Here is a 12,150-nt window from a genome sequence, read left to right on the forward strand (position 1 = left end):
AACATTGAGTACCTCTACACCTTAATTCATGTACTTTTCAGGAACCGCAGGTACGCCTGATACCTGCGGATCAGAGAGCGGCCCTGTAAAGGTGTTAAATTTTATTTTGTCATGTCATAGAAAAGTGATCTCTGTCCAATATCAGACCTCTCCCACCTGCTGTTGAAACTTTTTGCTTGTGATGGGCAGCTAATCAAAACTGAGATAAGCATAAAAAGCGGATAAACTGAGTGGCTGGACAAAGCCAAGATTAAGATGAATAAGGATGATATATGGTTCAATATTAAAAACCTGTGTTTTTGATAGTATTTATGATGCTCGCAGATTATCACTAATTCTAAGTAGAGTGCAATCAGTTTTAACTGCTTAAATCAAAAATATAAAAACACAGAGACAGGAACCCTTTAGAGTTGCCTTTGTATCATTACTAAAATTACAAGCAAACAATGTAATACTTTTAACTAAAGAAAAAAGCAATGGAATTTTTTTGTTTGCATTTCTTATTGATTTGGGTGAGTAATAACCACAATCAATAATTGTTTTTTTCAATAGACCCTGTAGTTTTTAAAATATTGATCTCTACCATACGGTTGAGATGTCCTTTTATGGTAAAAGTATGAAATGTAATGCAAATACAGGTACATTAGATCAGTGGTCCCCAACCCCTGGGCCACGGACCGGTACTGGTCCATGAGTCGTTTGGTACCGGGCCGCGAGAGTTGAGGCTCGGGTGTGAAATGTATGGTTTTCAGGGTTTTTAGCGTTATTTTGTTACCGTTTTTATCGTTAACTCGGTTTTCCTGGGTCTGTTCACGTGTGTTATGAACAGTGTTGGGACTAACGCGTTATTAAGTAACGCGTTACAGTAACTACGTTATTATTGTGGTAACGAGCACGGTAACTAGTTATTATGCCAAAATCAGGAACGCGTTAGTCGTTACTGGGATTTAGATAGGGTCGTTACTCGTTACTTCGTGTGGTGGCTATCGCGGAGCTTCCACAGATTCTGTAACATTGGCAAATGGTGGAGGCCAGCAGGTGGATGAGGGAAAGGGGACGCAGAAGGAAAAGAGACCCGAGGTGGCCGCCGGTCCAAGTGTGAACTGAACTTCAGGTAAGAGGTTATGACCTGCAGTCTATCTGGGTCAGATATAAACCAAGTTTAGGTGGAGTTTATTTTCGTTATTCTGACTTTTTCCGTACTGCGTACTAGCTAGCATGACGAAGTTTCTATACAGCTGGGTGGGTGCTATGAAGTTAATGTTGAACTTTATTTTGTTCATAAGTTATTAGAGTTGCCAACCGTCCCGTCTGGTATTCAGAGAAAATATTAGGCGTTTCTCATTGAGGTGAAAAGGAACAGTTTGTCCCGTAATTCAGGTACAATGAAAAAGGCACAAAGCTGGAGTTATTCTGTGTTTGCTGCACAGCTGCTTCTTCTTCTTTCATTCTCTCCCCTCCCTCTCCCGTTTCTACTTCAATCATGAAACTGATCAATGATCAGCTGATCGGCTCTCTTGTTTGTTTATCGCCCACTTTGCGCCAGAAAGAGGAAACCAGCCGATGTCGCGTTAAACAACAGCAGCACGTTTAAGCTTGATCAGCTGTTATTAGAATTTATTTAATATTAATTTCTAGTATCAGCTGATGTTTGCTGGAGCCACAGCTGCAAAAAAGCTGCTGGTCATGATGTCGGTTTGGTTATCTGGTGAGAGGGAAACATGAAACCAGGAGACGTCCTTACTGAATCATCAGAGCTGAACAGGTGATGGAGAAACAGGTTTACCTTTTAGGTGACATAAATGAGTTGAAGGGAAGTTATGAACTGTTTCTGAGAGACAAATAACACCAGGATCCTTTTTAGGTAGCTGACTGGTAACTGTGCAGGTGCGGATCTTGCAAAGTTTTGCCAGGGGGGCCAGGTAGGGCATTAACAGGGAGAGGTGGGCAGAAAGAAATACTTTTCTTTCTTATTCTCATTTAAAATGTCTCGCTTTTAAAAAATAATTATCTGAATCTTACAACAAACGATTGATAGATTGATGCATATATACCATCAAAACAGTGTACATCACTGTCACAACAGCGTTTGTTTTCATTCAAAGGCTTTATGATTTTTCCTATAATGGTGGGCCAGTCTCTAGTCAAAATGCCCGGGCCGATTTTTTGTCCCCGTCCAGCCCTGTATGCAGCTCATCTGCAGTCTGGTGTTACCTACATCTTCCTATTCAGAAGGCAGAATTTCCGAGTTCTGAGTACAATCAAAGCACCACGACTGCAGTTTTTGTGTTGGATGTAAAAGGCGCACATGACGCTGTGACATAGGCTAGAATCATGGCAGCAGTCAATGACGGTCCAGGCGTGGGATTTCTCTCGTGGAAATATGCACATTATCTTTTCCTTTCTATTGGTAGGTGGCACAGTGCACTTGTGGCAAGTAAGGAAGCTAGAAGACTGGCAAAGTTATGGAAGCAACACATTAACAAGAAAATTCTGAGTAAAACCAAAGTTACTTTCCCTAGTAACTAGTTACCTTGAAAGTAACGAGTAACTTGAAGTAACTGAGTTACTTTTGATAGAAGTAACTAGTAATGTAACTAAGTTACTATTTTAAAGTAACTTACCCAACACTGGTTATGAATAAATCTTCTTTTTCAGTTTATTTCTAGTAGCATGCCAGTGAACATTGCTGTTTTGGTCTTTGGGGTCTGTAGCATTTAGTCTGTGGTCTTGGAGAGCTGAATCATGGTTGTCCAACTCTAGATGCTGGCTTGCTAACTTGGTTCAGACACAGCCAGGTGGAAACCTTTTGAGAGCCATCGGTTTCTGGTCCAGTAGAGCACAGTCCCTCTTGTAGACTAGATTCAAGTCAAGGATGTATCCGAAAAGTGGAATATGCCATCTCCTCAACTTGTAACTTGTCTTATACAGGTGTAATAGCATATCAGAAAGTTTAATTTCTCCCATATGCTAATTATATACAGGGATGAGTGATGGGCATGGAATGGTGATCTTTGCATTGGACTCTTTGCTCCACCGTTTGACCGATGAAAGAAGCATGAACCTTACAACTGTGGCCCCTGAGAGGTAGCTTCTGTTCCTTTTCACTCAGGGGAGCATTGAAGAATGTAGACCCCCCTTGATACAGCAGCAATTCGTGGATGATGCCAGATGAACTTCCTGTGCAGAACAATTTAAAGCCCCACTCATCTGGTTTGTTGGCAATATACTGGTGGAGACTGCCAGCCCTTGTGGCTTCATATGAAACCATGACCTCAAACACACTGTGGTTGAAGGTGGATGCTATCATGAGTATCATGCCACAGGACCATGTGATTTTTAGCCATATAATTGTTTAGCGTCCATATAGTACTTGTTCAACATGAAAATTATAATTTTGAAAACTTACTAATATTAATTTACCAGCTACTGTAATTTGGTTAAAAGGTAATCAGCTGTGATATTTGTGATTCCCACGTTATTCTTGATTTTTACAATATTAAATTACAAAAATGACTTACTACTATTTCAGCATAATCTTGCTGTGCTAACACTTAATGTTATTTATCAATAGCAATGGATAAACAAAATGGGTCTAATGGTCTGATTTTATGGCAAATAATCAATTTTAATAACATTTAGGTTATGTTAGCATTAGCACCATAAAGAGCCACTTTAAAACCACTTTACCACTTTGACCACTTTAAAAAAAAAATAATTTAACATTGAATTTCACTTTTTTAATGCTGTCAAGTGACATACATCTGTTTAGTAAGTCCTCTAACACATATATCAAACAATTATATCTTCCTACCTTAGTTTCATCAAAAACACTCAAAATATGTTGGATGGTTTTTTGTTTCTGACTTCCTGGTTGGGAGAGGTATAAGAAGAGCCAACAGTTTCCGTTCACAGTGCCTTCTGGTGGATTTCTTTGGCATTACAGCTGAAAAACCAATTGGTAGAAAAGACTCAACAAGGTAGGTCAATTTCAGTGAAAGCCTCAGTTAGATATAGGGCCTGAAAATGTGCTCTACCAATTGGTTGACCGGAGCGCTAAAGGGTTAATGACACAAGCCTAAAAATAACCAGTTTGTTAAAAAGGAGACAGAAAATACAAGAGCAGAGTAACAGTTACAATGAATATGCTTTATTTTCCTTTTACAAAAACAAAAAAATCACCGTCTAGAAATACAGGTATACAAGAAATAACAATGATGAGAGTATTTGCAGTTGAACGCCTGGTTGTCAACAGCCAGCTGGGTGGTGGTGGTAATAATAATAATAATAATAATAATAATAATAATAAAAGAAAACAGAGTTGACTACTAGTGAATGTTAAAGCTTCCAACCAAATTGCATCCTGTGCAGCGCATCAGTTCCCACAGTAATGTGCGAAGCCTTCGCCTGAGGAGGAGAAACGAGCTTAGCATGAGAGTAACGTGGGGAAATGAGGCCGCAGAGGGCTCTGCTTCTCGTGTTAGTTTAATCATAATACTGTAATACTGACTCTGACCCACACGCTCTAGCTAGGCTGATATTACAAACGCAGAGGTACACGGTGGATATGATGATACAAAGCACGGCGACAATACAAAAGAAAAGAAAGCAAAATGAAGTGTTGAGTATCTTCTTCTTGATGTACCTGTTACCTCTGTGAGGAAGCTTTGCCCGCTTATGTTCTTATTTAGTGTCTAAGGCACTTTTAAAGAAACATACTGTTTAGTGTTGACGTTTGAGGAGGGAGGGGGCACAGGAGTCTGCCATTAATGGGCACAGGTGGTGGATATGGGAGCCCTGGCGTGTGGTTTTCACACTGTGGAGGCTGCTGGAGATAAAGCAGAACTAAGGAAAAAAAACCCTTGAATTCAGACAACCTGTAATGAACGAAGAACAAGTGCTTGATCGGATCTGTCAGAGGTCTTGATTTGGGATTAAAGTCGCAAAATATAGTTTGTATCTGCTGATTTGTGTTTCACTGATGTTCTGAGGGTTTTTTCAGCACACTCTGTTAATCATCTTGCTGAAGAAAGAAAAATATTTTCTTTAAACTTTTGAGATCTGTTTTTATTTGAAATTACAAACCAGTGCAGACAAGAAGTATTTAAGGGGAACTCGACTGATGTCTTTAAAATAAATGGACCCAAACTGATGCACTAAAACCACCATTACTCCTCATGGTGCCTACATTACCCACAATGCAACTTAACCATTGCAATACAGAGAGGAGTGTAGACTACAGAGTCAGATTCTGTTCCAACTCCATCTACACTTTTAAACTTGTCTTGAGCTGAAAGCAGCCTGTAATGCCTGTTTCATTCACATATTTAATATAGGCGACATTAATACTCAGGGTTACATGTCAACCAAGCTTCCTGCTGCCATCTTTATGGGACTTTTGCCCACATTTTGCCTGTATTAGATTCTCAGATGAGCTCTCTCCTCCTCCACGTATAAAGAAGCCAGCTGAGGTGTTCTGGGCTTGTCCTCCTGGAGGAGACCCCGGGGCTGACCTGTGACGCTATAGAGAGATGAGGTTTTTGGGTTGGCCCAGGCAGACGAACATCTGTCTCAGGCACTTGAGACTTTTTGTCCGTGCTGGCTTAAAAATGTTAATATTTCTCCATCCAGCTGACAGTGAGTGTTTCAGTAACAGCAGTCGAGTGTTGTTAAATCACACCTTTGCTTCTTAAAGATCAGAGAAAAGCTAATGCTTGCTGAATGTTGACGTCTGCGATCTTGAATTTTTCAGTTTTATTTACAGTATATGTTTTACCAAATCATAGCATAAAGTCAATTTAAAGGTAATACAAAGCAAGGCTGAGCACAAACACTGTAAATGTGGTGATAAGGTGACTAGTTTTAATCTTCACGTCTAATCGGAGCACGTGATTACAACCATTTAGTGTCGTACTGAGTGCAGCTTTAGTGTTTCCGGTTTGAGCTTCTTTCCTCTTTGTTGGCTTTAAGTTTGAATTCTCTGTGCAGTTCTGTGCATGTTCCAGCATTGGTGCATCATTCGCGGCTCGGGCCAATCCACAGGACAGGTCGTTAGCTTTAGATAACCAGTTAAAACCCAGCGAGACATTCTTTTATTACATGTTGAGATGAAGCCACAGAGAAAATATAATACCTCTTTTTTTGTTTGTTTTCACAGTAATATACTTTCACTTGAGAGTCTGTGTTTTTCTATTGCATGTCCCGAGATGTTAGTTGTTCCCATAAGTGCTGCAGTGTAAAAGCCGAAAAAGAAACATCGTCAGAAAGAGACTCATGCAACAAAAGCAGCCGGCGCTGCTGTCCGGAGGCCACAGTGACCTTGGTTTGTGTGGGCTTTTAGGTTTTAGTCATTCAGAACACTGGATGGAGGGAGCGTGTCAGGTGAGAGATGGCTTTTGCATGACGAGTGAGCAGAACACTTAAAACACCAGAGTCAGACACTTTTCCTTGTAGTCCTGCATTTTCAGTATGAGTTGCGGTCACATGACGGACATGATGTGCGCACACCTCACAACCTTTGCCTACACGCAGAGTTTTGTTTGTATAAAAAGCACTTTGTACCTAAAAAGCAGAGCTGATGATTTCTGATGGGACGGGACAGGTGTAAGGGTTATGATGCTGAGATGATGCTGACGGACGAGCCAGGACTAGCAGCTTGTCAGAGGAGAACGGAGTAAGGCAGAAGTGTCCGTTTGTCCCGTGGCACTCCGGATCGGAGGCGTTCTTTGAGGAGGGTGGTGGATTTTCCCTGCAGATGTGACGGATGGAAAAAAAGGGCTGCCAGGCATGCTCCGCCCAGCTTGAATAGAAACCTCTCATCGCTCTGATCTTCTGAGTGGTTTGAGATGAGTCCATGTGGACTTTGGGGGTGGGGGAGACACAGTTGGGGGAAAAGGGTGGGGTGAGGAAAGAGGCGGTCGCTGCTGCGGTTACTCGACGTTGGTGTTTGGCGTCTCGTTAAAGTCGCCGGAGCGGCTGTCTGCGTCGTCATCTGACATGTCGACGGATGCGCCGTCCAAGTTGAGGTTGCGCCGGCCTGAGCGGCCAGAGGAGAAGCTGCTGACTGGACCGCCACGCCTGGGCAGAACAAACGGAAGAAAGCTTTAAACCTCCAACATTTCAGAAAACATAGATTGTGGGATGACGAGATACCACTGTGGTGGAAGAAGAGCCGGGAGGTGATGTGATTGGCTTAAACGCAGGAAAACTGTTATTTTGAAAGACATATGCGGTTCTCAGGAGCTCCAGCGGGCGCTAAGATCAACTACAAAAGTGAAACTGTGACCGCTGCTCACACAACTACATGCTAACATAACATAACATCACATTTAACTGCATTTTCATTCATTATGATGGAGGATGGAGCAGACTGTAAACACACGGCAATGAAAGCCACAGCTTCAAAACCTTAAGACTGACCAGTCTGGTAACAGTACCAGTGTAATCACTGGCACTGTGTACCTGAACAAAGTGAAAGAGCTGCAGTAATATTAACTAAATGAGATCACGTAGTTGTCTGACTACAGTTTAGTCAGACAGGAGCCTCCCTGGCTCCTCCAGTCTGTGTGATGAGGTATCCTCGGGCAAGACCCTGGACCCGAGTTTCCCCCGAAGCGTCCATCAGTGTGGATGGTTGGAAGAAGGTTGAATTAGACTTGTGGCAGAGAGTGCTAAAATAGAGTAGAAATGTGATCTATAAGTACCAATCCATTTACTCAATCGCCTCCCGGCTCCATCACCATATTGGAGGAATGACATGCAGGAATGAGAGCTGTCAACAAGATGAGGGTGTGCTGGAGGATTGGTGAAGTGAGTTTAGCAGATTCTTAAAATGAATAATAAGTTAAATGATCAAAACTTTGGCAAACAGCCTGACCCAGTAATAATGATCACGATTATTACTGGGTCAGGCTGTTTCCACTCTGTGTTTTTTATCTCTGCCCTGTTTCGGTATCTAGTTCAGGTTCTGGGTTATTTTTAAAACCGGTTAATCGCGGTCCTCTTTGTACCTGAGGCGGTTCTTCAGTGAGGTGACCTCTCGGGTGAGACCCTCGCTGGCCTCGGTGGCATCGTCCAGCTCCCTCTGCAGCTTCCTGCGAGCGGCATTTGCTCTAGTGGCCTCCTCCTCCGCCTCCTCCAATTGACGCTTCAGCTGCTTCATGCGAGAGTTCGCCTTCTCCATCTGACGCACAGATGGAGGGTGAGAAGTTGTAGAAAACCGGCAGTGTGAATGCAGACGGAGCAAAGCCTAATCATTTCCTGTGTGTCCGTACCTGCTCCTTGTACTGGTCGGCATGACGACGCTCGTCCTCCACCTGCATCATCACCTCCTTCAGTTTCTTCTCTGTACGTCGGACGATTTTGTTGGCTGCCGCTCTCTCCCTGGAGGTTTAATAGCAGAAAAGGTAAACATGACCAAATTATCGTAGTCTACTCAAAAGGATCTAAAATCTGCTCTTTAACATCTGGATTACTTGGCTTCCTGCTCCAGCTGCTCTTCCAGCTGCAGGATTTTGGCTTCCAGAGCAGTGATGGACGCCTTAAACTTCGACTTGACAGCCCCCTCCAGCTCTGCCAGCTTGGACTTCAGCTCCTGTGTTCATGGTAACAGAGCAAATATTCAGTTTGTTAGTTTAGAGTTGTGATCAGGAGGTCCTGTTCATGCACCTGAAGGATCATGTTCTCGCGTATCTCCTGATCCCGCTGGTGCATCTGTAACGTACACTCTGCAGCAGAGTTACAGCAGAGCTGCGGGTCAGGGAATCTGAATCTGATCACATTGTGCTACTGAACCCCCAAAAACGAAATGCTCGTGTCCTGATCTGCTGCCTCTAGTATAGATCAGGGGTGTCAAACATAAGGCCTGGAGGCCAGAATCGTCCTGGCAAAGACTCCTATCCAGCTTTAGAAATGTGAAGGAAGGAATCTACATTCAGATTTTTTGACAGGATTTCTAGTAGATAATGGCAGATGGTGGAAGAATAGAGTTTAGGCTGTGGTTTAGGCCTCAGAGGAGACTGGTGGCAGCTCCCGGGCTGGGCTCACATGTACTAAAGAGAGGTGAAATGCTTAAAAACAAAGAAACAAAAACATGAGATGATGTGTGGGAATGAAAAAGAGAACAGCTTGTAGTACAGGAGGGTGTAAACAGAAGGGAAATGAGAAAGATAAACACCGTAATAAGCTTCAAGTCTACGAGACCTTGTTTTGTCGCTCCAGCTGCTGGCGGGCATTCTCACTCTTCTGCGCAGTGTTGCGCTCTGCTGCCAATTCAGTATTCAGGGTGTCGACCTGAGAGAGAGAGAGAGCGCGGCAGGAAGGTGAGAGGGATTGTGGGAAAAAGAGAGAGCAGACAAACACGTTGATGGGTGTTTTAATTTTACTGTGTTTAGGGTTTAAAAGAAACATTTGCACGCCACAAGTTTGTCTTATCCTTTCTCATCAATCAAGAGGTTTTTGGTACATCGTTCTCTGTGTCACTCGCTTCACCCACCAACCTCCAGGAAACACTTGACAACCAGTTAGGAAATATAAATTTTTCCCTAGCAACCAGTAGCTGAATTACATCCAGATAAAGTTTGTGACACTGCTGATTATTTAGTGTGCCTACCTGCAGGTTGGCCTTTCTGAAGCGGTCGTTGAGCAGCTCCATGTTGCCCTGCTCCTCCTCCAGCTCCTCCTCCAGCTGGGTGATGCGAGCCTCCAGCCTCCGCTTCTCCTCCAGCAGTGACGACCTGACGCAGAGTTTCTATTAAATTTCTACTGATTTACAGCGATTGTAAGACTATAAAACAAACCATTTAATCCCTGAGGGGCACATAAAACCTGGCTAATTATTAATATGAAGTTTGGAAAAACTACATGTTCATACTGACTTTCCAGAAGCACTGCTGGAGATCTCGTCAGCCAGCTCATCCCTCTCCTGTTCAGCATGTCGACGGGCCCTCTCTGAAGCTGCGTGGTCCTGCGCAGACACACACACACAAGATAATTTAGCATTTCAGACGTTACACACAAATAACTCTGATTATCACCACAAAAGGCGAAAGTCAGAACTTCACCTCCTGAAGCTGCAAGATTTCAGCTTCCAGACTCTTGAGTTTCTTCTCGTTCTCCTTGGACTGCGCGAAGATCTCATCCCGGGAGGCTCGGGCCTCCTCCAGCTCCCTCTGGTAGTCTTTCATCTGAGCCTGCAGGAGCAGCAACGTGATACGGACCAGCTTAGAGACTGAGATAATTGAAAATCAGGACAGACACTAAGCAAACATTTGCGTACCTGTAGTTTCCGGAGCTGTTTGATGGCCTCGTCCCTGCCTTTGTTGGCAGCTTCGATCTGACCCTCCAGCTCGTTCAGGTCCATCTCCAGCTTCTTCTTGGCTGCCACAGCCACAGATCTCTGCTTCCTCTCGTCCTCCAGCTCCGCCTCCATCTCACGTACCTGCAAGAAAAAAACAACTTAATGCAAACACTGTCATTCTGATGATGTAAATGAAGATACACAGCACATTAAAAATGTGGCGTCAGTCCTTCAGGATCATCGGCCACTTTGTACCTGTTTGACCAGCGCTCTTTTCTTCTCCTCGCCCTGCTCGTCTCTGGCCTGCAGGTCACGGTCAAACTGAGCCTTCATGGCTTGCATGTTGACTTCCAGACGGAGTTTGGCATCTTCTGTGGCCTGCAGCTCATCCTCCAGCTCCTCCAGCTGTGTTCTCATCTCCTCCACCTGCTGCTCCAACGTACGCTTGGACTTCTCCAGCTCATGGACCTGTTAGCAGCCAGAGGAGTGACAAAAATGTGACACAGCTGCACAATAAACTTTCAGGTATTTCTGACATGTAAACATATCTTAATCTGCAGTGTCACTGGAGAGGTCAAAAGGTTACTCACATTCTTCCCCACATCATCCTTGGAGCTCATCAAATCCTCCATTTCAGCACGAAGTTGTTTGTTAAACCGCTCCAGTTCTTCTTTGGCCTCCAAGGCCTCCTCCAGAGCTCTGGCCATCGACAGAGCCTTGGTCTCCTTCTCTCTGGCCTCGGCCTCAGCGCGATCGCGCTCCTCAGCGTAACGAGCAGAGATGGTCTTCTCCTCAGCCAACATCTAACATAGATAACAGAGCCTTCATTACACTGAACAAACCGTAAGAGACCTTCAATATCTCATCTCTGTTTGATCTCCGGTACCTGGTCAAACTTCTTTTGCTTCTTTTCCAGATTGGACACGATCTGTCTCTGGAGGTCCAGTTCCACCATCTGGTCATCCAGCTCCTGCTGCAGTCGGTTTTTAGTCTTCTCCATCTTGTCCGAAGACATTGTCTTCTCCTCCAGACGCTGGTTGGTGAGCTCCATGTCCTTCTGGAGTTTCCTCTTCACCTCCTCCAGACCCTCCATTGCTCCCACATCCTCCTCCAACTTTTTCTTTGTCTCAAACAGCTACAAAGACATTTTAGAAATATTTGTGACGTGACCTTTGGTGCCCCATCAGTGTGTGCTGGAGAGATAATCAGCTGAGGTTCACCTGCAGATGCTGAAGATGCTAATAATAGTTTTATTAATTATTAATCCGAACCACATGTTTTGAAGTGAGTCAGATTTTCTCTTCATTTATCTGTGAAGCCTCACTGAGTTACAGCTGTCTGCATGCTGTGCTGCACCTTAGCGACAGGTGCTCACAGCAGGTAAACAGCTGTAAACGGTTGCCGGGCCCTTCTCCTGGCACTCGGCTTCAGCGGTACCTCGAAGGTGTTTCTGCCTGACTGGTTTGTGTGCGTCAGATGTGCCCTACTGTGAATATGTACCTGAGCCTGCACGCTCTGCAGCTGTTTCTCAAGGCTGCGTCGTGCCTCCTCATCCTCTTCCTGCTGCTCCAGCAAGTTGTTCTTATCCGCCTCCAGCTGGCGGATTTGGCCGCTCAGGTTCAGCTTCTGACGCGTCTCCTCCTGCCGCAACTCCTACGCGCAAAAACCACGATCAGAAACGATGGTCAAAAGACAAACGAAAAGCAGTTACACCTGTTTTAGTCTTAATACGCTGATACTTTAGCAGAGGCTGTCCTCGTTGGATATGTGTGAGAAATACAGAAGCGAAAGCTGATTGGCTTCACTAGAAAGCTTAATGTTGATTAACATGAGGTTTGTCTAAAAAGCACAAA

General features: G+C 44.1%; 1 protein-coding gene across 5 annotated transcripts in view; it reads right to left on the bottom strand.

Annotated features, from left to right (window-relative positions):
* Positions 1-5,724: 5,724 nt before the first annotated feature.
* The window catches only part of LOC102775704 (myosin-10), a 64,766-nt gene continuing 58,340 nt past the window's right edge, over positions 5,725-12,150 (bottom strand). For all 5 annotated transcript variants that reach the window (XM_087841865.1, XM_087841868.1, XM_087841866.1 and 2 more), the window contains 13 exons: positions 11,798-11,950; positions 11,184-11,432; positions 10,888-11,100; positions 10,553-10,765; positions 10,277-10,438; positions 10,062-10,190; positions 9,876-9,964; positions 9,611-9,734; positions 9,202-9,291; positions 8,475-8,593; positions 8,274-8,382; positions 8,010-8,182; positions 5,725-7,077 (listed from right to left, as the gene is read on the bottom strand). In XM_087841865.1, the coding sequence (XP_087697991.1) occupies positions 6,930-7,077; positions 8,010-8,182; positions 8,274-8,382; positions 8,475-8,593; positions 9,202-9,291; positions 9,611-9,734; positions 9,876-9,964; positions 10,062-10,190; positions 10,277-10,438; positions 10,553-10,765; positions 10,888-11,100; positions 11,184-11,432; positions 11,798-11,950 (1,971 nt within the window). In that variant the 3' untranslated portion in view covers positions 5,725-6,929. The remainder of the gene's footprint in view (positions 7,078-8,009; positions 8,183-8,273; positions 8,383-8,474; positions 8,594-9,201; positions 9,292-9,610; positions 9,735-9,875; positions 9,965-10,061; positions 10,191-10,276; positions 10,439-10,552; positions 10,766-10,887; positions 11,101-11,183; positions 11,433-11,797; positions 11,951-12,150) is intronic.

Source organism: Neolamprologus brichardi, chromosome 6 (assembly GCF_056152115.1).
Source record: "Neolamprologus brichardi isolate AB-2024 chromosome 6, ASM5615211v1, whole genome shotgun sequence".
NCBI lineage: Eukaryota > Metazoa > Chordata > Actinopteri > Cichliformes > Cichlidae > Neolamprologus > Neolamprologus brichardi.